The sequence below is a fragment of the Hyperoodon ampullatus genome (assembly GCF_949752795.1).
Source record: "Hyperoodon ampullatus genome assembly, chromosome: 14".
In the NCBI taxonomy this organism is placed as follows: Eukaryota; Metazoa; Chordata; class Mammalia; order Artiodactyla; family Ziphiidae; genus Hyperoodon; species Hyperoodon ampullatus.
Genome location: NC_136927.1, coordinates 1,193,914 through 1,218,202, shown reverse-complemented (window position 1 = coordinate 1,218,202; position 24,289 = coordinate 1,193,914). Strand labels below are relative to the sequence as shown.

The 24,289-nt window shown below is 61.4% G+C and overlaps 1 protein-coding gene across 1 annotated transcript in view; it reads left to right on the top strand.

The window, feature by feature from the left end:
- Nucleotides 1–10,406: 10,406 nt before the first annotated feature.
- INTS1 (integrator complex subunit 1) overlaps nucleotides 10,407–24,289 on the top strand; it is a gene marked incomplete at its 5' end in the record, with an annotated part of 29,142 nt that continues 15,259 nt past the window's right edge. The window contains 20 exons of the mRNA XM_079718733.1: nucleotides 10,407–10,464; nucleotides 11,045–11,335; nucleotides 13,599–13,795; nucleotides 13,884–14,021; nucleotides 14,269–14,428; nucleotides 14,574–14,679; nucleotides 14,778–14,964; nucleotides 15,051–15,196; nucleotides 15,287–15,428; nucleotides 15,619–15,795; nucleotides 16,421–16,529; nucleotides 17,128–17,248; nucleotides 17,674–17,751; nucleotides 18,370–18,527; nucleotides 19,138–19,234; nucleotides 21,722–21,813; nucleotides 21,993–22,053; nucleotides 23,136–23,333; nucleotides 23,611–23,740; nucleotides 24,050–24,229. Coding sequence (XP_079574859.1) covers nucleotides 10,407–10,464; nucleotides 11,045–11,335; nucleotides 13,599–13,795; nucleotides 13,884–14,021; nucleotides 14,269–14,428; nucleotides 14,574–14,679; nucleotides 14,778–14,964; nucleotides 15,051–15,196; nucleotides 15,287–15,428; nucleotides 15,619–15,795; nucleotides 16,421–16,529; nucleotides 17,128–17,248; nucleotides 17,674–17,751; nucleotides 18,370–18,527; nucleotides 19,138–19,234; nucleotides 21,722–21,813; nucleotides 21,993–22,053; nucleotides 23,136–23,333; nucleotides 23,611–23,740; nucleotides 24,050–24,229 — 2,826 coding nt within the window. The remainder of the gene's footprint in view (nucleotides 10,465–11,044; nucleotides 11,336–13,598; nucleotides 13,796–13,883; nucleotides 14,022–14,268; nucleotides 14,429–14,573; nucleotides 14,680–14,777; nucleotides 14,965–15,050; nucleotides 15,197–15,286; nucleotides 15,429–15,618; nucleotides 15,796–16,420; nucleotides 16,530–17,127; nucleotides 17,249–17,673; nucleotides 17,752–18,369; nucleotides 18,528–19,137; nucleotides 19,235–21,721; nucleotides 21,814–21,992; nucleotides 22,054–23,135; nucleotides 23,334–23,610; nucleotides 23,741–24,049; nucleotides 24,230–24,289) is intronic.

Here is a 24,289-nt window from a genome sequence, read left to right as displayed (position 1 = left end):
AAAATCTGAATGGTTCTTCACCCTGTTCTACTGAGAAAAAAAATTGCTCCTGGCATCTAGTGGGTCGAGGCCAGGGATGCTGCTAAACATCCTACAATGCACAGGACGGCCCCAGAAAACAAAGAATTATCCAATACAAAATGTTAAGGAACTGCTCGGGGGAAATGCAAGCCACCTGCCTCCCCCCACCCTCCCACAACAGCAAGGATATTAACAGCTGCGCTTTGAGTCCTTTTCTGCCACAGACACAGGGGGAGGCACTTAGGTGCATTCATTAGCCACCGCCCACAACCCCCGCTGAAGAACCCAGCAAGACAGCTTCATCATCTCCACGTTAAGGAGGACAGAGACCCGCGCCTGGGCACTCGGGTGCTGTGAAGTCGGTCCAAGGGACAGGCCTGTGCACAGGTGTTTATTCTGGCCTTATTCGTCATCTCCCCAAACTGAAACAGCCCACGCGTCCACCAACCCGCGGGCACGGCTCATTACCGGATGCCGTGGACAGCGGCGGGCCAATCACCAAGTCACGATTTCATGACTGTAGCGCCGTGTGCCCCGGGACAGCCCTGAAAACATCGTCCTCCAACTAGTGGAGCGGGTGTCCTCTCCCCGGAAACCGGGCCAGGCCTTCATGACAGCTTTGACCCACAGAGGATGGTGGAAGTGCCGTGCCATCCAGGCACGTAGGTCATAAAAGGAACTGCTTGGTTTTTCCAAACACCAGCCAATCCTGTGACTCTCCGACACCAACGGGGCATCCTACGACTCGATTCAACTCCACCACTAACTCCCCTGGGTGAGAGCTCAGTCCCAAGAGGTCCCCCCACAATTTCAGGTGCCCTTTCTGAGCCCCGGGGTCCTCAGGCTCCCCCCAGTCTACCTGGCTGACTACAGATTCAGGGGTTCCCGTGAACCTGACCTCAGGTTCAATAATTCACTATATGAACAAAGCACAGGACGCAGGAAATCATTATACTCAGGACAGGTGCATCGCAGAGGCTTCAGCTCAGGAAGAGCCCAATGGAAGGGGTGCACAGGCAAGGTGTGCGCAGAGCCGGGTTGGGGTGCAGAGCTCCACATCCTCCTGGAGCAGCCGCCCTCCCCGCACGCCTTGTGTACGCCAACCTGGACGCTCCTAGGATCTCTCCTTCTAGAGTTTTCATCAAGTTTTTTTACATACACAAGATCGATCCAGCCACTGGCCATTGGCCATTGAACTCCATCTCCAGTGCACCTCCCCTCCTTGGAATCAGGGGTGGGTGGGGTGCAGCTGAAAGTTCCAACTCTCTCATCACGTGGTCGGTTCCACCAGCAGCTGGCTAGGGGTCCCATCCTGAGTCGCCTCATTAGCATAAACTCAGGTGTGGTCCAAAGGGGCTTGTTAGGAATAACCAAAGACAGCCCTGTCCCTCAGGAAATTCCACGGGCTTTGAGCTCTGTGCCAGGAATGCTGGAAGAAGACCAAACACATTCTTCTTACTATACTGTGTTGCCTGGCTCTCTCTCGGACCTTCTGACCTGGAAACCCAGTGCCATGCAGTGAGGAAGCCCAAGCCACGTGCAGGTGCCAGCGTGAAGGTCCCAGCCTGTGGCCAGACGAAACGCGGATGTCTGCAGCCCATCTGTCTGCACCTGCCTGTCCCCCCACCACGCACACACACAAGAACCGCCCAGCTGAGCCCAGTTAGCCCTGGACCAGGAGAGATAATAACCCGGGCTGTGAATAATCCATCCCATGACCAATGCAGTCTGGATGTCACCCACCTGGAGGCTGGGCCTCCTCTCCCTCCATTGGCTGGCATTTCCTCAGCCTGAGAACGTCATGGTGGACCAAGACAACCTGGGAACATCTGTCCCTAATTTCTGAGCCAAAGTTTGAACACGTGACGTAGTACGAGTTTGTAGCGGTGCTTCTTGAAGAAAAGTGTCGACAGGGAAAAGTGGGACTGGGATGTGTGTTAGAATCTCTGGGACTTTTATTTATGTATGTATTTGCTTTTAAGAAAAGTGCATGAGGGCTTCCCTGGTGGCGCAGTGGTTAAGAATCTGCCTGCCAATGCAGGGTACACGGGTTCGAGTCCTGGTCTGGGAAGGTCCCCCATGCTGCAGAGGAACTAAGCCCGTGCGCCACAACTACTGAGCCTGCGCTCTAGAGCCCGCGAGCCCCAACTTCTGGAGCCCATGTGCCACAATTACTGAAGCCCGCGCACCTAGAGCCCGTGCTCTGCCACAAGAGAAGCCACCGCAGTGAGAAGCCCGCGCACCGCAAGAAAGAGTAGGTCCCGCTCACCGCAAGTAGAGAAAACCCGTGCGCAGCAACGAAGACTCAACGCAGCCAAAAATAAATAAATAAATAAATTTATTTTTAAAAAAGTGCTTGAGGGTATTTTTCTAATTTCAAACCTAATATATGCTCTTTGCAGGAAACTTGACAAACCCAAACAAGGAAACTAAATCCTGCGTAGCCACCCCACCGGCGGTGTTGGGGAGGTTTTGAGGGCGTGTCGGGACAGTGAGATGGAAGAGGTGAAATCAGGGCTGCCCTGTCCGGGAGGGACGCGGTCATTGTCACAGTGCCCTCCATCCCGCTGCACCAGCCTTAGGATGGGAGAAAAGGGGGGGCTGGGACTGAGGGTCTCCGTCTGCTGCCCCCAGAGGAAGTGCTGTGCCTGGAGAGGAGACCCTCCCCATCCAGGCCCCCTTTCAGTTGGCCGTGACCCCAGTGACCCCAACCCTGCCAGCCCCTTGCCCTTGACCTCTGACCTCCTCTCCCCACCATAGCTGACTGGGTGCCCCTGGGGCTTCCTCAGCCACCACAACAAAGGAAACGAATACCCGTCCTCCCCTCCTGCTGGGCCTCAGCCATTCCGGGGAGCCTGGGATCTGGTGAGGTGCTGGATGGGAGGGTGGGGCTGGGCCTGGGGGTCCCTACTCCATAGTCCCCTTGCACTGGTTCTCCAACTGTGCCCCCTGGAACCCCAGGGTTCTGCAGGAAGAAAGGTCCAGCACCCGCCGCGCCCCCATTCAGGGGCACCTGGCTCCTCTGTGCCCCGCTCTCTGTGGTGACACGAGCCTCCTGCCCCCTCGCGGTCTCTGGAAGGCGTGGAAACAGCGTGTCCCAAGGTGGATTGTGTCCCGAGGTGGATCTGCTTTTGCAGCAGAAGTGGGCCCTGGGCTCAGCCTCGTCCTGGGAGTGCCCAGCCTGGGCACTCCGCAGAGTGTGCCAGGCCTCCAGCCCTCACTGGACGAGGGGCGAGCAGCGACACAGCTGGGGCCTGGCAGGAAGCGTGCCCTCTGCGCGATGCATGGGGGCAGGGGGCGGGCTGCACCCCAGGCCTGCTTCCTCAGCTCCACTTCCCCAGGCGAGAAAGAGGCCTCGGGGCCCCCCGGGGTGGGAGGCTGGGAGCCCCTCCCTGCTCGGCGGGCTTCCTGCTCCACGTGCTCCCTTCCCGGGGCAGGGGACTCCTTTCCTCGGGAGCCAGCCCGTTCTATTTTCAGACAATTGTTGGAAAGCGCTTCCCCACCTCCGGCCAGAGGCGGCCCCTGGGGCTTCCGCTCCCGGCCAGGATCTGCCCGGCACAGTCCCAGTTCTTGGCCCCCAAAGCCGGCTTCAGGTGAGGGGCGCCCGGGGCACCCGTCTTCCCGGCCCGGTGTCCCTGCAGCGGCATCACACGGGCAGATTCCAGGGCCATGTGCTCTGGACAGGACTGTTCATTCCCGGAGGAGATTCCCGAACACTCCACGTGAGAGCAGACGGGCACCCAGCTGCCCCTGCCCGGCCGCGGGTGTCTGAGTCCCACAAACACTGACTCATGGCTTTGAAACCCAGTCACCAGGCTGACGGGGCTTCCAGTGCGGGTGAGGCAGTTTCTAAATTTAGGAGACCAGGTAGCTGGGAGCCCACCAGCCCCCGGCCCCTCTGTGGCCGCTCCAGGGGGTACCCAAATCCCACTCCCCTCACCGTGAGTGCTGGGAAGGGCCAGGCCTGGCTGGGCTGGGGACCCCTGACCCGGGCAAGGGGACCTAAGCCCGGAGACACCGCCCGGGCTGGAGCCCAGCTTGGGGCCCAGGTCCCCAGCCGGGAGCAGCTGCTTCCTGCCCAGAGGCCGTTAGACACACACAGCTGCAGCCCTGCCCTCCGCACCCACCCCCCCGGGGGCCTGGGCTGGTCCCTCTCACCTCTGACTCCCATCTGCGGCAACCCCAGCCCTGGCGCCGGTGGGTTCCTTCCCCCCATGGAGCCGCGGGGGGCCCGGCAGACGTGCGTGCCCCCCACGCAGTCGTTAGGTCCGGAGCCTGGGGGGCAAGGCTCTTGCGTGGCTCCGGGTCACAGTACAGGTGACCTGGGACTGCAGGGGTCAGAGGCCTGGGCTTGCCCGCCGGACGTGTCTCTCCAGGCTGAACCCAGCTCCTGACCATCGTGGCTTCTCTGCTTGGGGTCTCCCTCTGCTCCGGGGCTTTGCACACCTGGTCCACTCACCCCGCCCACGATGACTGAGTGTGGCCTGCGGCCCTGGACCGGGCAGGGGACACACAGGCCAGGTGCTGCTGGGGGCTGAGTCAGGTGGGAAGCAGGCCTTAAAAAGGAGACCAGGGGCTTCCCTGGTGGCGCAGTGGTTGAGAGTCCGCCTGCTGATGCAGGGGACACGGGTTCGTGCCCCGGTCCGGGAAGATCCCACATGCCACGGAGTGGGTGGGCCCGTGAGCCATGGCCGCTGAGCCTGCGCGTCCGGAGCCTGTGCTCCGCAACGGGAGAGGCCACAACAGCGAGAGGCCCACGTACTACAAAAAAAAAAAAAAAAAAAAAAAGGAGACCGGTAGGTAAGTCATAGGATCTCGGGGGCGGCGAGGGTCCTAAAGGGAGCTTTTGGGGGCAGCAGTTCCCATAGGGCCTGGGCTGTGGTTCCGGGGGCTAGGATGGCAGCACCTGGGCTTCCTGACATAGAAAGAGCCCGAGCAGAGGCCCTGAGACAGGAGCCTGGTGTGTCCCAGAGAAGGCTGGGGTGCTGGGTGGGATGGAAGGGGGAGCGGCTGGCCACGCAGACCGGGGTCCTGCAGCTGCCGTCGATGGGTAGGAGGCCCCGAAACACACGCCACCAGGACCCTCAGAATGGACCTTGTCGGGAAATAGGGTCTTTGTGGCTATAATTTGGGCAAGGATCTCAAGCTGAGATCATCCTGGGTTAGCGTGGCCCTAAATCCACCGAGAGAAAAGGAGACACGCAGAGAGGGGAGGCCTGGGAAGCCGGCAGAGACGAGGACGCGGCCTGAGCCCAGGAGCCCAGGGCCCCCAGGAGAGACCCTCCCCCAGAGCCCTTGGAGGAGCGCGGCCCTGGGACACCTGGTCTCGACGTCCAGCCTCCAGGACTGTGTGAGGAAATGTCTGTGGTTCTGCCGCCTGGCCTGAGGTGCTTCCCCAGGAAGCTAACGCAGTGGGGTCTCAGGGAGGTCTGCAGACCCTGCATCTTTGGGGAGACTGTGGAATGCAGATTCCTGGGCCCCGCTGGACTCAGGATCCTGGGTGGGCTGCTTGGTGGCCCCTCGCTGCCCCTCCTGGACCAGGCGTGGTCGATCCTCCGGGTGGACGGGCGGCGTCGTGGGGGACAGTCCTCCGATGCCGCTTGTGCATCTGAGTCCCTGGCCTGCTGCTGCCCCAGAATCTCCCGAGGGAAAGATCCCTCCATCTACTCCTTGACCTCTGACCTCCATGACCCCGACCCCAGCCTCGGGGCTTATCCAGAAAGTTCAGGCAGGCAGGCAGGCAGGCAGGCTGCATTCTGCAAGGGCCAGGCGCTGTCCCTTGGGGGCACTGCTCTTGAGCAGAGCCGCACAGGCGTGCGAATCGCTGTGGGAAGGTGCCATCAGGAGGGTGGCCGCCACCTGCCCTGGTAGGGGAACCCCTGAGGACTTCACGGAGGAAGCGACTGAGCTGGGAGGCTGGGTTTGGAAGGAAGAAGAGGCTGTGTCCGGTGAGAAAGAGGATGGAGGAAGCATTCCGGGGGGGACCCGCACCGTAAATGCCAGCCTGGACCATGCCTGTCCCGTCCTGGGACAGAGAGGGAGGCTGGGGCCTGAGCAGCCCCTGCGGGAGGATCCCACAGGGCCGGCGCACTGCTCTTCATTCCCTAATGGAAACTTCTTTTTCTGGGACATTCACATAATTGCAAAAATGAACCACACAGAGAGGACGGCTTGCATGGCTGCCCCACCCATCCCCGTAACCATGGGGACCACTGGGTGTGTTTCGTTCCGGACTTTTCCCACTTTTAGATAGATGTGGTCACTTCCTACATCCTGGTGCACGAATGGCTTCTTTCCCTTCACCACCGATTGGGCTGTTTCATCACAGAAGGGTCCATGTGGTCCTTTTGCAGAAGCTTCTGAGAAGTGTGGTGTCTGGATGCCCCATGGCTGCACTGATCAGTCCAGGTGGCTGGACACTGGGCCTCCTAGAAGATCAACCTGGTGCCTACATTTCTGCACAGTTGGGGTCAAATCCTAGGAATGGTGGCTGGGTCAGAGGTGGGCCACAGCTCACAAAGCCTCTCATTAGACGTCCCCCCCTCCCCACGACGGTCGTGAGTTCACACAGCAATGGGGGCTGGCTGGACGCCCCCCGGAGGAAGGCCAGCACTGGGCAGAGTCTCTGCCAGAATCTGGCCCTGTTTTTTTGTTTGTTTGTTTGTTTGTTTTTGTGGTAAGCGGGCCTCTCACTGTTGTGGCCTCTCCCGCTGCGGAGCACAGGCTCCGGATGCGCAGGCTCAGCGGCCATGGCTCACGGGCCCAGCCGCTCCGCGGCATGTGGGATCTTCCTGGACCGGGGCACGAACCCGCGTCCCCTGCATCGGCAGGCGGACTCTCAACCACTGCGCCAACAGGGAAGCCCTGGCCCTGGTTTGATGGCTCCCTTTGACGGTCTTCCTAGAACCCAGCTGTCTGCAGCAGCTGCAGCCCAGCTCCCACTCGAAGGTTTGAAAGGAGGGTCTCTGCAGAGCCACCAGGGGCAGCCTTGATGGGGCAGGTTGGGGAGGCCGCCAGGAGGCTGATGCAGAGGGGGCATTTCCTGATGCATCCACCCAAACTCATCCCCTAGCGGTCCGCCCACCCCTGTGTCCTCCCCCCACCTGTCCTCCCCCCTCAGGTGGCGGGCACCGTTCTCCACTCGCTGAGCGTCGCCTCCCTCGCTCCCTCCTTCGTCTGTCCTGCACTCTTTCCATCCTCCCTCTGAGCCATCTATATCAGTTATTCATTCCCGTGTAACCAACGACCTCAAAACTTAGTGGCTTTGAAAAGTAAGGAAGGAAGGGAAGCAAGGAAGTGTTTCAAGAGTCACATCAAAAGAAGACAGGAACCAGCTGGGTGAGGCCCCCCGCTGACCAAACCTAGGACAATCTGAGAATCAAATAAATAGTAATAGTAAAGGATTATAATCTGCTGAATAAAGAAGCCAAGCGTCCAAACCGATGGGAAAAATAAGTGAATAAATGGAGAAGACATGACAACTCTTCCTGACATTAGAATGCCAGCTCAGGAATGCAGAAAGAATAAGGGAAAGAAGAGCACCTCTTCCCGGTCATCACCATCATCATCACCACCATCATCATCACCACCATGGTCATCACCATCACCACCACCACCATCATCATCACCACCATGGTCATCACCATCACCACCACCACCATCATCATCACCACCATGATCATCACCATCACCACCACCACCATCATCATCACCACCATGGTCATCACCATCACCACCACCACCATCATCATCACCACCATGGTCATCACCATCACCACCACCACCATCACCACCATCTCCATCACCGTCAGCCTCATCGTCACAAACCACCATCACCATCACCACCATCGCCATCACCATCATCATCACTGATTCTGGCTCGAGCCATCCAGGGCGCTGAAACTGAGCTGGTAAAAGTTTGAGGGGGAAGCAGACATCTGTCCAGTCTCAAGGCACGTTCCACTTATCTCTCATGCACTTCTTCATCACAAACGCAAAGTGGTAACTTGACAAAGGAGAAATCCAGCAGGCACCACCTTAACCAAGTAATCCAATTAACTTTGCCAGTAATGAGCTCAATTAACATCATGTAGCTCCTGATAAGACGTACAGAGAAGAATTTAGTATCACCACGACATTCCTGCCAAAAGTGCATAACCTGGACCTGTTCATGAGGCCGCATTGGACAAACCCGAATGGAGGGGAATTCTGCAGAAGAGCAGTCCTGGACAAGGAGGCCTGTCAAGGTCGTGAACTACCAAGCAGGACTCAGAGACTGTTGTAGACGAAAGGGTCTCTGGGACGTATGGCAACGGAGTGCACTGCAGAGTCCTGGATGGCCTCCCGCCATAAGGGGTATTATAGGAGCAACTGACAAAATCTTCTTTTGAAAAAAATATTTATTTATGTATTTATTTGGTTGCACCAGGTCTTACTTGTGGCAGGCAGGCTCCTTGTTGTGGCTTGCCAGCTCCTTAGTTGTAGCACGCAGGCTTAGTTGTGGCACGCAAACTCTTAGTTGTAGCACACGGGATCTTATTCCCTGACCAGGGGTCAAACCTGGGCCCCCTGCATCGGGAGCATGGAGTCTTATCCGCTGTGCCACAAGGGAAGTCCCGACAAAGTCTTAATAAGGCCTTAGCATAATGAAGAGTATTGTTTTGATGTTAATTTCTTGATTTGATAATTGTACTGTTGCTGTTACATAACAGAATTCCTTATTTTTAGAAAATATACACTCAAGAATTTAGGAGTTAAGGGGACTCTTCTGCAATTCTTAAATAATTCAGGGGAAAAAATCTGAACGGAGAGAAATGAATAAATCAAAGATAGTAAAATGTTAACCTTTAGGGTACAGGGTGAGGGATATATGGGAATTCTTTGTACTATTCTTGCAAATTTTCCATAAGTTTGAAATTATGTCCCCAAAAGGTTTTTTAAACCTTAGTGACCTACAACAATAACAATCACGGTTTCGCTCCCGCGTCTGCAGTTTGGGCAGGGCTGTCTCTGCTCCACGCTGCGATGGGTGGGAGAACTTCCAAGATGGCGCGCTATCGTGGATGGCGGCTGGTGGGGGCTTCAGGGTGGAGAGGGGACGAGGAACACATTGCAGAAGTCAGGCCCTTCTGCACGCCAGGCTGCAGGCAAGCACGGCCTGACTCTTGGACTGGGTCTCAGTGGCTGGAAGTCGGTGAGGCCGCCTGCCCTAACGCCTCTGGTGGCCTCTGGCCCGCGAGCGTCACGCCCAGACGTCACGTCACCGGCTGCAAGTTTTCACCTGGGCCCACCCCCTCCTTCTCCCTTTAAAACGCAGCGCTTTCCCCGCCGCAGTTGTTACTGAGTAAAATCCATTTCACAGCTTTGACCCACGTCCGGCTTCGTTTGTCTGCGATGCTGCCTTTCTGATGCACTTGGTCTGTGAGGAGCACCTTGCCCTTCGCGCAGGGACCCCGCTCCGCTCTGAGGGACCCATCAGGGCTGCCCTCGAGGGAGGCTGCCCGCTGCAAGTGGCGGGGTGCAGAGCCCCAGGACGGCATGAAGACCCCCAGTAAGAGGAGGACGCGAGGGTCTGAGCATGGACCCCAAGTCCTCTGTCCCTGAGCAGACCTGGTGAATATCACCGTGACCCACTGCGCAGGCCGGCACACTGAGGCTGATGGATGCCCTCCGTGCTGCTCTGATGAGGGCCTGGCCTCACCTGGGCCCCGCCCTTCTGCCGGCTTTGTCCACTCGCGGCCGCTGGGCTCCCTCCTGGACCCCACCAGGGGACCCAGAACCTGCCCTTTTACCCACAAATGGGAGAGAACTCTGAAGTTCCAGCACGTATGGGTTAGCATCCGAGGCCAACCTTCCTGGCTGTCTGTCCTTGGCCACGTCACTTTCTAAGGTCAGCCTCACCTGAAGGAGGGGGTGACAGCGTCCGCCTCGCCAGGTAGAAATCAGCGGCTGCGAGGCCCCGCCGGCCTCCCGCCGCCAGAGAGCGCCGCAGGCCCCGCGGAACCTCTCGCCTCCTCGCCGTCCCGCCCCTGCCGCGCTGTTTTGCTGCCGGGTGTTCCGGAAGTCGGGCTCCGAGGGCGGCTTCCGGTTCCGGGGCGGCCGTGGCGGTGGCGGGCCGCCGGTGCGATGGGCCAGAGGTGGTCTCGCTAGAAGTGACTGGGCAGCGGCTGCCGGCGAGACAGACCCTCCCGGGGTCCGAGGCGGGGAGGCGGGGTTGCGCGGCCCCTTCGGGATTGGCTGCGCGCGGCGGGGCTGGCCGTTCGCCCCGAACTCCAACCCCGGAGGGTGGATCCAAATGAATGGGCGAACGGCGGACGACTGACTTGCGCTGGTCTTCTCCTAAGTGAGGCGTCGGCAGCGAGCAGCGGCGAAGGGACGGGGACAGAATGAACCGGGCCAAGCCCACCGCCGTCCGCAGGCCCAGCGCTGCGGCCAAGCCTTCGGGTGCGCGGCCTGTCTCGGCGGCGCGACTTCGGGGCTTCTGGCCCGGCTCCTCTGTCGGGTCGCGGCTTCGTTACTCCGAGCCGAACGCGGTTTCCAGGAATGGGGTCTCGAAGAGCAGCCCTTGGTCCCGGCGGCTCGGGGAGTCGCAAGCCGGGAGGAGGGGGCAGCACAAACACAGTGGCTAAAAGCAGGCTGGAGCCAGACTGGCCTCAGCCCCGCGCTTTGCCACTCCAAGCTTTGTGGCCTTGGGCACGTTACTTAACCTCTCTGTGCCTGGTTGTCCTCACCTGTAAAGTGAGAGTAATGTTGCCTGTTCCAGAAACTCGTTGAGGATTAAGGGACTGACACTTGTCCACTAGAGGTGGCCTGGTCTGTAGTAAGCTCCGTGTGCCTGGCTGTTGTTGCCCCCGTCATACGGTCCCAGCTCTGCTGTGGACTTGCTGGGTGACTGGTTTCTTGCCTCCCCCAGCCCTTGTTTAATCCCCTCGGAAATCGCAGGAGGTTGGAGTTGGTCTCGGACACCCTTTCCACCTCGGCCGCTGTGTGAAGGTGCCCGTTTCTCCATGTCTCTTCTCTGCAGGGCACCCTCCTCCAGGAGACTTCATTGCTCTGGGCTCGAAGGGTCAGGCCACTGAATCGAAAACGGCATCCACCCTGCTGAAGCCTGCCCCTTCCAGCCTGCCCTCGGAGCGCAAGCGGGATGCTGCGGCTGCTCTGGCAGGTGCCTCGGCCCTGACCGGGCTCACCAAGCGCCCGAAACTCTCCTCCACACCCCCTCTGAGTGCCCTGGGACGCCTGGCTGAGGCCGCAGTGGCAGAGAAACGTGCTATCTCTCCCTCGATTAAGGAACCGTCTGTGGTCCCGATTGAAGGTAAAGTCAGCCCCTGACATCCCCCAGAGAATGTAGCCCACGCCTTGTCCGTGCACCAGGGGTTTGGAACGGCCACTTCCGGCTTAGCACTGTAGGTGGAGTGTAGGTTCTTTGGAGACTGGAGGACAGGAGTCATCTGTGAGTTTGTTTTTCAAAGCACCTCTCATAAGGGTGCCTTCACCCCACTTGTGCTTCAGATTCTGTGACAGCGATGGGAAGTGCTTATGCCACTCAGGGCAAGATGGCACAGGTAGGTCTGGGGGCCGAACGGGCTTCTGCCACGTAGCGGGAGCAGCGTTGACAGCGCGCATCTCGGTGGCCTTCTCTGTGAAGCAGACGGGGCACGTGCCAGGGCCTCCTGGATTGGAAAGCCTTGTACGGATTTCCATTGTCCCAGCTCCAGGGGCGGAGCTGGTGTGAGGCTGATGCACTCCTGGGGGCCGCCAGCGCCTGCCCTCTGGGAACGGGCTCGCTCCACTGTGACAGGCTCTGCTCTGAGCATGGGGGATACAGGGCAGCGCACCCAGACAGGTGCTGTTCTCGTGGGCTGTGCGTCTCGTGAGGACCCCGTCTCCCCCGGGACAGGGAGGTTTGTGCTGCCTCCTCCTTTCTCCTGACAATGAAGGGCTTACCTCCCTGCTTTTATCCTCTTAGCTGGAAAGGTAACACGACAGCATTAAAGACAGATTATAGTTGATCCACAAGCCCGCTGTTTACACGAAAGCTTTTGATTTTGTGTGCACCTAACGTTCCCTTACTTTTCTGTACCATCTTTCCGTTGATTATTTCTGGTGGCCCCACGATGCCCTGTAGATCAGGTCTGTTAAACATCACACCGGTCCCAGGTGTTGAGCGTACAGGTGCTCACGGGACAGCCTTGGGAGAGGGAAGGCCCATCAGGGAACCGTAGCGTGAAATTGAGCCTGAAAGGCTGGATGGGATCTTAACAGGCGTGCAGGCTGTTGGAGGAGAAACCACCGAGGGGAGGCCCGCGTCCTGGAGCGGGACCTGTGCTTGGGGGACAGGGCACGCCATGGCCAGAGCCGAGGCGGAGGATGGGGCCGGAGCAGTGCTCTGAGAGCTGAGTCAGACCCTCGATTCAGGGCCCTCCCCTGGTGGCTGGTGCCGGTCAGGACTGGAAGCGCTTGCGGGGCCGAGTCCTGACTCAGGCCACAGTCCTCTGCGCTGCTGGCTGAGCTTCGGTATTGTTTTACCATCGCGTGCCTCCCAGAAAAGGTGGCTTTGAAGGTTGGATGGAATACGATTACGAAAAGCACGTCCAGAATGATAGCGTAGTTTACAAACACCTTTAGCAAAACGGAGAAAGGGCTGGCTTGAGCTACTTCTAGCGTCTGGTGCTTGGAACATCTCCACGGCCAGGACCTTCCGTAGCTCTGGTCCATCTTTCCTGCCTATTTGTCATTTTCCCCGGCACATAGAAGGCACTCGGGCTACTGTTGAATTCTCTGTCATCAGTGCAGTTAAGTTAGAAATCAGTAATAACGACTCCTTCCATTGTTTGGGTATCTAAAAACACAATCCTAAAAAACCAGAGAAGGTATCATAATGGAACTGAGAGAATAGGTAAAACGGAACAATCACAAACGCAGCACAAAGCAAACATGGGATGGAGCCGAAGCCTGGCCGAGAGGGACCCTCAGAGGAGCGGGGACTCAAGTGCGGGCAGGGGCTGGGCAGGGGCTGTGCCAGAGCTGCAGTTCCCATCGGAGAAGGAAGGTGGGGGACAGAGGACGCGCGAGGAAGTGAAGAGGAAAGGAGTGGAGAGCAGAACAGAGGGCAGCTGTGCAGGAAGAGGGTCGAAGCCCCCAGTGGGTTCCCTGCAAAGACTTATCAGAAAAGCCTCTGTGGGACAGACCCGGGGAGGGACGGCAACGAAACAGCCACGACAGAAGAGAAGGAAGGCTGCGGGTACATTGTGCTGGCTAACTTAAAAGCTTAGAAAAAATGTCCAACTTGTAGGAAAGTAGGTGTTTCAAGAACAGATCACCCTGGGGTAGCCATGTGGGTGTGGCGAGAGGGCTCTGGTGGCACCTGGCTAAGGCCGACCCTCCATGGTCTTGGTCGTTCTCACGGGTCGGGGCAGCATCTGCCCGGCGTCGTGCTCCTGGGAGACCGGCTCAGCCCCGAGACCCTCGCTGGCCAGCCTCTGGTGGTTGGCCCAGTCAGCCCGTGGCCTGGGGCCCCCACGAGGCAGCCTCTGCTCGGAGCTGCCCCCCTGACAGGGCCCCATTTCCCCCGCCAGTCCCGCCCGCGGTGCTGCTGGACGAGATCGAGGCGGCCGAGCTGGAGGGCAATGACGACAGGCTGGAGGGAGTGCTGTGCGGGGCCGTGAAGCAGCTGAAGGTCACGCGGGCCAAGCCGGACAGCACCCTGTACCTGAGCCTCATGTACCTGGCCAAGATCAAGCCCAACATCTTCGCCACGGAGGGGGTCATCGAGGTGAGGGCCGGGCGTCCCCTCCTCCGTCCTGGGAAGGGGCAGGTGGAGGCGAGACGGGCCTCCCCGGCCACCACGCCGTCTCTTGCAGGCTCTGTGCAGCCTCCTGCGGCGGGATGCCTCCATCAACTTCAAGGCCAAGGGGAACAGCCTGGTGTCCGTGCTGGCCTGCAACCTCCTCATGGCTGCGTACGAGGATGATGAGAACTGGCCCGAGATCTTTGTCAAGGTGGGTGGGGCTCTCCCAGGAGATCGCTGTTTTGGTGAAGGGGGCGGAGGGCCATGGGAGGTGGGGTGCGCCGCTGGACCCCCGGGGCGAAAGGGGGACAACTGAACGCGTTCTTTCCGGAGGGCTGTGTCTGGCGGCCCTGCTCCTGTCCGCTGGGGCCCTGGGGAAGCGCCCGGCTCGCTCCTCCCTGCGGCGCCGCTGGGATGTGGCAGAGGGCAGGCGGGAGGTGCAGACCTTGTCCTCGCAGGTGTACATTGAAGACTCCCTTGGGGAGCGGATCTGGGTGGACAGCCCGCACTGCAAGGCCTTCGTGGACAATATCCAGACGGCCTTTAACACCAAGATGCCCCCCAAGAGCGTGCTCCTGCAGGGGGAGGCGGGGCGCAGCGGAGGGGAACTCAGTGCTGGTGAGAGATGCCGGGCGTCCGGGCCGGGGTTCCCCGCGGGAGGGGCCGGGGCGGGTCGCCTCCCTCCACGGAGCCCGGTACCACCGGGGGCGTGGGTGCCCGAGGGCCGGCTGGGCACACGTATCCACAAGGCGCTCGTGTGCAGGGAGCAGCCCTCACCCGTCCCTCCCCGAGGAGGAGGACAGCCAGACGGAGCTCCTGATCGCGGAGGAGAAGCTCAGCCCCGAGCAGGAGGGCCAGCTCATGCCCAGGTAGGTGCGCCGCGCAGCCCCCGGCCCCGCCCCGCCCCGCGGAGAGCCCGCCCACCTGCCTTCCTGCCTGCCTGCCTGCCTTCCCCCCTCTGGCCTAGGTACGAGGATCTGGCGGAGAGCGTGGAGGAGTACGTCCTCGACATGCTGCGCGACCAGCTCAACCGGCGGCAGCCCATCGACAACGTCTCGCGGAACCTGCTGCGGCTGCTCACCTCCACCTGCGGCTACAAGGAGGTGCGGCTGATGGCGGTGCAGAAGCTGGAGATGTGGCTGCAGAACCCCAAGGTGAGGGGCGCCATGCGCGCGGGGGCCCCCCCGCCAGGCGAGGCCGCGGGGCTGACGCGTTCCCCCCCGCCCCGGCCGCCCCACAGCTGACCCGGCCGGCCCAGGACCTGCTCATGTCTGTGTGCATGAACTGCGGCACGCACGGCCCCGAGGACATGGACGTCATCTCCCACCTGATCAAGATCCGCCTCAAGCCCAAGGTCCTGCTCAACCACTACATGCTCTGTGTCAGGTGCGCCCGGCGGGGAGGAGCGGGGCGGGGGTGGGCGGCAGGCAGGGGCGGCTCGGCCACTACAGCGCCGCCCGCTTGGCCCGCGTCCAGGGAGCTGCTGAACGCGCACAAGGACAACCTGGGCACCACCATCAAGTTCGTGATCTTCAACGAGCTGTCCAACGCGCGGAACCCCAACAACATGCAGACCCTGTACGCCGTGCTGCAGCACAGCTCCGCGCTGGCACCCAAGGTGGGAGCCCGGCGTGGTGCCAAGCCGTGTGTGAGAGGCTCGGGGGTGGGGGGACCGGGGGCCGGGCCTGGGCGTGCAGCGGGAGCTGGCGGGGGCTTGGTCCGGGGGCTCTGGGAAGACCTCCTGCAGCCTGGTGACGACGGAAGCTGGCGGGCGGCCCCGGCAGCTGCTGGCACTCTGTCTCCCCCAGTTCCTGGCCATGGTGTTCCAGGACCTGCTGACCAACAAGGACGACTACCTGCGGGCCTCGCGGGCCCTGCTGCGCGAAATCATCAAGCAGACCAAGCACGAGATCAACTTTCAGGCCTTCTGCCTTGGGCTCATGCAGGAGCGCAAGGAGCCCCAGTACCTGGACATGGAGTTCAAGGTGGGCAGCCCCGGCCCCCCAGGCCGCCAAGCCCGTGCAGGCTGCCTAGTGCTCGGGTCTCACCCAGCGGTTTCCCCTGTGCCGTTCGGAGTGCACCGGCCTGTGATGGGTGCCCCGCGTGCACGGTGGCCCATCCCGGAGGCAGCGGAGGCTCCATCCTGCGAGGTCCAAGGAAGGGCTGGCCCGGTGCCCCCAGGGGAGCCGGTGACCTCGGGGCTGGGTGTGGAGGTGGGTAGAGCTGTAGCCGGCGGGGCTGGGGAAGCCAGGGCACGGCATCAGCAGCCAGGGCGACACAGACGGTGCACAGAGGACCGTAGATTTGGGGGTGTGTGGGGGCAGTGGGAGGTGCCGCTGGAGAGCAGGACCTGGGGCCGCGGGTGCAGGGCCTTGAGTGCCCCGTGGGCAGGTCGGCAGGCAGCCCGCGGGGTGGTCCTCTTCTCGGGAGGGTGGGCTTAGTCCAGCTCTGTTGGCTGAGCCTCCTCCCTGTGGCCCGGCCTGGCCTTGCTGCTGGCCGGTTCTTGGTCCCAAGGCCTCCTTCCGTCCAGCTTCCTCCTGTCCCGGCGGCTCGTGTGCCCAGGGCCTGGGCAAGGGATGCAGACCCCGCTGAGCTGTGCTGTGCTTGCAGGAGCGCTTTGTGGTGCACGTCACAGACGTGCTGGCCGTGTCCATGATGCTGGGCATCACGGCCCAGGTGAAGGAGGCCGGCATCGCCTGGGACAAAGGAGAGAAGAAGAGTAAGGCTCCGGGCCTGGCAGTGGTGGGTGCTTCCGTGGCTGTAGGCCGTCCCCGAGGCCCAGGCAGGGGGCGGGAAGGGGCGCTCCCACGGCACAGCTCCTAGAGACTGAGGGAGCCTCTGGAACCTGCTGGTTCCTGTTCCTCCCGTCTGGGCTGAGAACACCAGCTCCTGGTCCAGCCCCGTTCTCTGCTTGGACGGTTTGCTCACGTGGATCCTGGTGCCGTTGTGAAGGCGTTTCGGGCTCGTGGCCCTTGGGCCAAGGGTAGGTGGGGCAGCAGGGCGGTGGTGTTCGGGGCAGCCGGCTTTGGTTCATGGCTGATCCTGGGGAGGCCTGGCTGCACAGGCCCCTTAAGCGATTAGCTGGAAGGACGCTTGGAACCTGAGGGTTTCCGTTCCCCGAGTCGCCCTGGGCCTGTGAGGATGGTCAGGTGTTCGCTGAGCCTCATCCTGGCCGAGTTCCCCACTCCACCTCAGGTCTGCCTTTCTAACCTGCAGACAGTGCAGGATGCTTGTGCTGTCCAGGCCTCCTTCCTGCACCTGGCCTTGAACCAGACCCTCTGGCTGCCGTGGGGCTCTAACTCTCTCGTCCCCCGCAGACCTGGAGGTGCTGCGCTCCTTCCAGCACCAGATTGCCGCGATCCAGCGGGACGCCGTGTGGTGGCTGCACACTGTCGTCCCCTCCATCAGCAAGCTCGCCCCCAAGGACTATGTGCACTGGTACGGCCGGTGCTCTTCTGCTCGGGATGAGCGGCCACTTGCTGGTCTGACTGGTGACGAGTGACAGGGCTCACCACATAGGTGACGGGTCGCTGGCTGGCACTAGCCTCTTAGGAACCAGAGGGGCCAGTGGGCAGCAGCCGACCCTTGTGTGGTGTCAGGGCCTCGGGCAGAGCCTTCTCTTACAGGGGAGGTAGGGTCCTGTCTGACCAGGGTTGGGAGCCCCCTGCTGGGGGGCTCTGTCACCTGCCAGCCCCCAGGCCGTATTGGGAGCGGGCTGGAGGCCCTGCAGAGGTGCCGTGGGGTTGCCGAGCGCAGGAATCGGGCGGTGCCTCTGCACGTGCGGCTTCGCAGCCCATGGGGGCTGACGGCGTTGGGGGGGTGCCCTGTCCGCTCCAGCCCTGACGGCTCTCTCCACCCTGCAGCCTCCACAAGGTGCTCTTCACAGAGCAGCCCGAGACCTACTACAAATGGGACAACTGGCCGCCCGAGAGTGACCGCAAGTGAGCGTGCCTTCTGGCCCTGGGCCATGAGGGCTGCCCAGGCCGGGCTCGCTGAAGCCAGCCCAGAGACTCTGTCTGGTCTTGGTCAGGGTCACCATCCCTGTCCCGCCCCACACACCCTGTGCCGCTTTTTCCCAGGGTGCGGTGTCTCCGCTAAGTCACCTGCAACCCTCCTGGGGATTCAGCTGGTGCCTGTGCCCCGGGACTCCCCAGCTCAGCACCCCGGCATGTTTCCAGCTCCCTGCCCCTTCTCGCTTCCAAGCAGCTGCACACACGTTTTTCCTCCCTCAGCCAGTGTCGTGCTCTGTCCCCTGAGCCTGGGGACACTCTGCCCTGTGCTCCTGACAGGTCGCTCCCGTCCGTCCCCACTGTGGGCCCGGTCAGCGTGCTCATCTCACACCCGCCTGTGCTCCACGTCTGTCTCGTGTCACAGCTTGGGGGCTGCGGGACGAGGCTGGGCTCCCCTCACATTCCTCCTTGGGACGTCGGGGCATCGGGCACAAGTGACCACGGGGAGGGTGGGCAGCTGCCCCCTCCTCGCCCGCCGTGGGGGTGGGCGGCCCCGGTGGGTTTGGGGTGGGCTCCCGCCAGCCCAGCCTCTCCCTGCTGTGCCCGCAGCTTCTTCCTCCGCCTCTGCTCAGAGGTGCCCATCCTGGAGGACACACTGATGCGCGTCCTGGTCATCGGGCTGTCACGGGAGCTTCCGCTGGGCCCTGCCGATGCCATGGAGCTGGCCGACCACCTGGTGAAGCGGGCTGCAGCCGTGCAGGCTGACGGTGAGGGCCTGGGGCTTTGTCCCGCCCCCTGTGGGTGATGGCCTCCCGCCACTGGGTTCCTCCCCCCCCCCCCCGCTGCTGACCTCATGGGCATCGGGCATCAGGCTGTGCGTGTGTCTTGGACGGCAACCTAGTCCTTAGGCTGATTCTGGAGCTCACCCTGGACTTGTGCCCATTCCCATGTGGTTGAACTTCGGCAGGAGTGTGTGTCTCTCGCCTGTTTAACGGGCCACCGCAGTGGCCTTACGCACTGTTCTAGAGCGTACGTATGTCCCGTTGCCGATGGGCCTGGAGCCGACCCCTCAGTGTGGCGGGGCTCGCTGCCTCCCCGGGGGCTCTGCCCTGGCGCTTCTGCTCCAGCCACGGGCGTGGTCACGTCTCGACCCTGCCCCGAGCCCGGCTGTGCTGTGCTGCCCACGGTCCTGCCTGCTCCCCTCCAGCTCAGATGCCACGTGGTGGAGACGTGCCCCGGCTCCCCGGGCCAGCTCGTGCTGGCTGCGTGTCATTGCCTCCTGCGCTGTGCCCGTGTCGTCCCCGGCCCCCCCGCCCTGTCTCCTCACTGTCTGGCGTCCACAGCCTGAGTGAGCCGTGTGTGGTTTCTGGGTTTCAGACGTGGAGGTGCTGAAGGTGGAGAGGACCCAGCTGATCGACGCCGTCCTGAACCTGTGCACCTACCATCACCCGGAGAACATCCAGCTCCCGCCTGGGTGAGGCTCCAGGGGCCCGTCCACAGACACCCGTGAGGCCGGGCCGCGCGGCCAACGACCCAAGGCCTGGTGGGCTGCCGTCGCCTGGGTCTCTGTGACCTGCTTCCTTTTTGGTCTTTGTCACTCAGATGCTTGTTTCCTGTGTGTGTGAACACATTCACGGTGTTTTCTAGACAACAGTGAGCTCGTGCTCTGTTTCCTTTAAGCCACTCGCCTGAGATGCAGTTCTCATTGCTCACGTGCTTCACTCATTTAAAGTTTGTGATCTGGTGCTTTTAGTACATTCGTGGGGTTATGCAGCCATTGCCAGCCTAACTTTAGAAGCATGTCCCCTTAAGGAACCTGTTCCCGCAGGCTGCTGCTCCCCATCCCCCCGCCCCCAAACACACAGCCCTTACACCCCACGAATCAACCCTGTCCCCGTGGATTGGACGTTTTCGGACGCTTTGTGAAACAGAATCATGAAGCACGTGGGCCGTGTGGCTGGCTCCTCCCACTGGGCGTCACGTGCTCAGGGGCCCTCCGACTTTCAATTTGCACCTGTACTCTGTCCCTCTCTGTGGCCAAGTGCAGGCACCGCGTTCTGTTGATCTGTTTGCTGGTTGACGCACACTTGGGTTGTTTCCACCGTTGTTAACCGTGCTGCTGGGAAAGCCGCGGATGCTTTTTTGTGAGGATGTGTTTTTAGTTCTCGCGAGGATACCCAGGAGTAGAGTTGCTGGGTCACGTGTTTAACCTTTTGTGGAACCACCCGACTTTGCCGCAGCAGCTGCGCCATTTCACTTTCCCAGCAGAGGGTCCGAGGGTTCCTGTTTCTCCACATCTTTGCTGAGACTGATGGTCCATCTTTTTGTTTTAGTCATCTTAGTGGGTGTGAAGTGGCATCTCATTTTGGCTTTTTTTTTTTTTTTTTTTTGGCCGCAGCATGTGGGATCTTGGTTCCCTGACCAGGGATCAGACCTGTGCCCCCTGCAGTGGAAGTGCAGAGCCCTAACCACTGGACCGCCAGGGAAGTCCCTCATTTTGGCTTTGATTTCCATTTCTGTAATCGCTAGTGACATCAAGCAGCTCTTCACGTGCTTGTGGCCGTTTGAACACCTTCTTTGGAGAAATGTCTGAGTCCTTTGCCCAGTTTTAAACTGGGTTGTTTGAATATTTGTTGTTGGATTGTGAGGGCTCTTGATAGGTTCTGGATCGCGACCCTTAACATACCTATAATTTGTAGATATATCCCTTCTTAGTGCCGTTTGAGACACAAAAGCTTTTTTTTTTTTGCGGTACGCGGGCCTCTCACTGCTGTGGCCTCTCCCGTTGCGGAGCACAGGCTCCGGACGCGCAGGCTCAGCGGCCATGGCTCACGGGCCCAGCCGCTCCGCGGCACGTGGGATCCTCCCGGACCGGGACACAAACCCGTGTCCCCTGCATCAGCAGGCGGACTCTCAACCACTGCGCCACCAGGGAAGCCCGACACAAAAGCTTTTTAATCTTGTTAAGGTGCAGTTTATTTTTCTTTGCTTTCTTGGGTCTTCGTGTCACGCGTAAGAAACCATTGCCTCGTCTAAGGTGTCAAAGATCTATTCCTGTGTTTTCTCCTAAGATTTTTATAGTTTTCGCCTTAATGTTTAGGTCTGTTGTCCATTTTGAATTTATTTCTGTATATGGTGTGAGGTGCGGCTCTGACTTCGTTCTGTTTCATGCGGATGCATCATTGTCCTTTATGGGTAATCAGTTGCCCTTAAACATATGGGCTTATTTCTGGAGCCTCAGTTCTGTTCCATTGACCTATAGGCCTGTCCTCACACCCACACTTCTGTCTTCATCACTGTAACTTTGTGCTGGGTTTTGAAATTGGGAAGTGTGAGTCCTCCAATTTTATTCTTTTTCAACATTATTTTGGCTTTTCTGGGTCCTCGCATTTCCATGCGAATTTTAGGGTCATCTGGTCAATTTCCACAAAAAAGCCAACTGGGATTGTGGGGGGATTGCGTCCAAGCTATAGACGGGTTTGGGGAGTGTTGCCAAGTCATCACATCAGGTTGATTTCATTTTTCCCAGCAGCTGCTTAGCTGCTTTCTGTTGCGTCATCTGAAGGGACCGTAACCGTGGTAGTGTGACGCCTGGCTTCTGGAAGTCACGGTTACACGCTGACGGCTGCTCGGGTGTTTTCTGGTTTTCTGATGCGAAGACTAACAACAGTAGTTAGCGTTACCGAGTGTTCATTGCCTTCCCCTGTCCCCGTGCTGTGGGGTGGGAGGCCGAGGCTGAGGGAAGTAGGGCACGTGTCCCGGAGCCCAGGGCTGGGGTGTGGGCCTGAGCGGTGTGCTGGATACAGCCACGCACATCCCGGGGGCGCAAGTCCCGGAGAGGAGTTACTGAGGCTCCAGTACTGACATTCGGGTCTGTGAAGCGGTTGCTGCCCTGGCCTGGACCCGTTCCCGTCCAGGACCTCGTGGCCCGAGGCTGAGCCATCGACACCTTGCATCCCAGGTACCAGCCTCCGAACCTCGCCATCTCCACCCTCTACTGGAAGGCGTGGCCCCTCCTGCTGGTCGTCGCCGCGTTCAATCCAGAGAACATCGGTGAGCCCCCTCTGGCCAGCCGTGGTCCCCTGGGCCGGTGTTGACCTTTCCCCCTCCTGGGCGTCCTGCATGTCAGGACCTGGAGCCGAGCCTGGCTGGGGACTGGAGGACGGGCGGGGGAGGGGGCGGGTCTTTGGCCGGGAGTCCCAGCCACCACCTGCTGTCACCTTGCTCCCTAGGCCTGGCCGCCTGGGAGGAGTACCCCACGCTGAAGATGCTCATGGAGATGGTGATGACCAAGTAAGTGGCTCGCCGCTCTGGAACCGGGAGGGCGGGCCCACCGGTGCCGCGCTGGGAACAGGGTGCACTGGGCCTCCCGCTGCTCTGCAGTCTCCCTGCTCTGCGGGGCTGCCCCCTCGCTGGGCTGGGGGCAGTGGCATCAGGCGGCGCCGTGTGCCTGTGGGGCCCTGGGCCCTCCTGGGCGGCACTCGTTTTGCCGTGGGCGTGGGGACGGTCAGGCTGATGATGCTGTGACATGGGAGGCGTAGAGCGGAGGGGTCCGGAGCCAGAGGGTGCAGCGGGATGGAGACGGTCCAGGTGGGGTGTGAGCGCTGCCGGGGTCAGCAGCAAGGGACTGGACGCGGCGGGCGCCAGGTGCCAGGGCCGCTGTGACCGTGCTCGCTGCGAGCCGTGAGCTGAGGAAGCGCCGTGGGCGCCTGGGTGGGTGGCGTGTGTGTGCTGCGCTCCCGCGGCGGGGTTGGGTGCAGCCTGCCGGTGCGCTCGGGGGCTGTGAGGGCCGCTGCGGGACACTGGCTGAGGTGGAGTGGAGCCTGAGGCCGTGGCGTGTGGGAACCGGGCGCGTGGGGTCTGGGTGCAGCCCGAGGCTGCACGCGGCAGGGCCATCCTGTGGCTGTCACAGGAAGCTAGGTTAGATTCAGAACACGTGACAGGAGTCCAGCTGCTCATGCCCCCAGAAAGCCACGTGTGTCTTTGAAGCAGTGAGTTGGCCTGGGGTGCCCTGTGCGCCCTGGGCCACCTGGCCTGTTGGAAAGGGTCCAGGGGTCCCGTGTGGCCATCCCAGACAGACGCCGCTCGGGTCCAAGATCCTGACACGTGTTGGCTGATTTTGGAGGCGCCAGCACTCGGCTGTGTGGGAAGAGAGCGTGGCCGGCTGTGGGCTCTGAGGGCTGCCCGGCTCCCTCATGGGGGTCTGACTGTGACCATGTTGCCGACGCCCCCCCGGGTCCCTTCCACAGCCTGACGGCTCGAGCTGGGCCTGGGCGAGGGACGCCGTCCTAAGTTCTGACCCCCCACCCTGAGCGCCGCCTGGTGGCAGCCAGCCTCTGGTGGCCTGGCGACAGGTTCCTCCTGCTTGGTCCCAGCAATTACTCGTACCCGCCGTGCACCCTGACGGATGAGGAGACCCGGACTGAGATGGTCACCCGGGAGCTGCAGGTCTCGCAGCGGGAGAAGCAGGAGATCCTGGCGTTCGAGGGGCACCTGGCCGCTGCGTCCACCAAGCAGACCATCACTGAGAGCAGCAGCCTGCTCCTGTCCCAGCTCACCAGCCTGGAGCCCCAGTATGCGCCGCACGGAGCTCGGGCCGGGCCTGGGCTGGCAGGGGCGGGGTGGGGGGGCCCCGTGTCCTGGCCACTGTCCCGGTTCTCCGCGTGGCCAGGCCGTGGTGAAGCCGAGAGCCCCCGTGCCTGGGCCGGGAGGGGAGGGACCGCGGGCCTCGGGGAAGACGGGCAGCTGCCCACAGGTGGGAGGCAGGCAGCCCCGCCCTCACCCGGCACTGTCGCCTGGGGAGCAGTGCGCTTGCGGCTTTGACACGCTTGGGTCATGTGGAACTTTCAGAGGGCCGCCCCGGAGGCCTCCCCCTCACGTCCTGGATCAGGTGAAAGGCCTCAACCAGTCCCTCCGCCTTGGGCACCTGCTGTGTCGGAGCCGGAACCCCGACTTCCTCCTCAACATTATCCAGAGGCAGGTGAGTCCCGCTGTGGCCTGGGAGGAGGGGGCTGGCTGCAGGCGGGCAGGCGGGGAACCTTCTAGGGGCGTCAGTGGGCTGCGGTGTTAGATGAGACCCTGGCCAGAAGAGGGCACACCCGGAGACAGGGCTACACGGCCACGGGCTCCTGGGCGTGCACGTCGCTCCAGCACAGTCGGCGGCCGTGGCGTGTTGCGGGCGGGGCGCACACAGGGCCGCCTCGGGAGTCCCCTCTGGGGGCGGGCAGGTGGGTCTGGGGGCCGTGGCAGGCTTAGCCGGAAGGAGCCGTGCGGCTGCCGCCCCGCCCAGGCTTCCTCCCAGTCCATGCCCTGGCTGGCCGACCTGGTGCAGTCCAGCGAGGGCTCCCTGGACGTGCTGCCCGTGCAGTGCCTGTGCGAGTTCCTGCTGCACGACGCTGCCGACGAGCCCGCCTCCGGGGAGGAGGAAGAGGAGGGCGAGAGCAGAGAGCAGAAGGCCAAGAAGCGGCAGGTGGGCGCCCCGCCCCCAGCCCCGCCCAGCCCCGCCCACCGGCCCTGGAGACCCACCCTG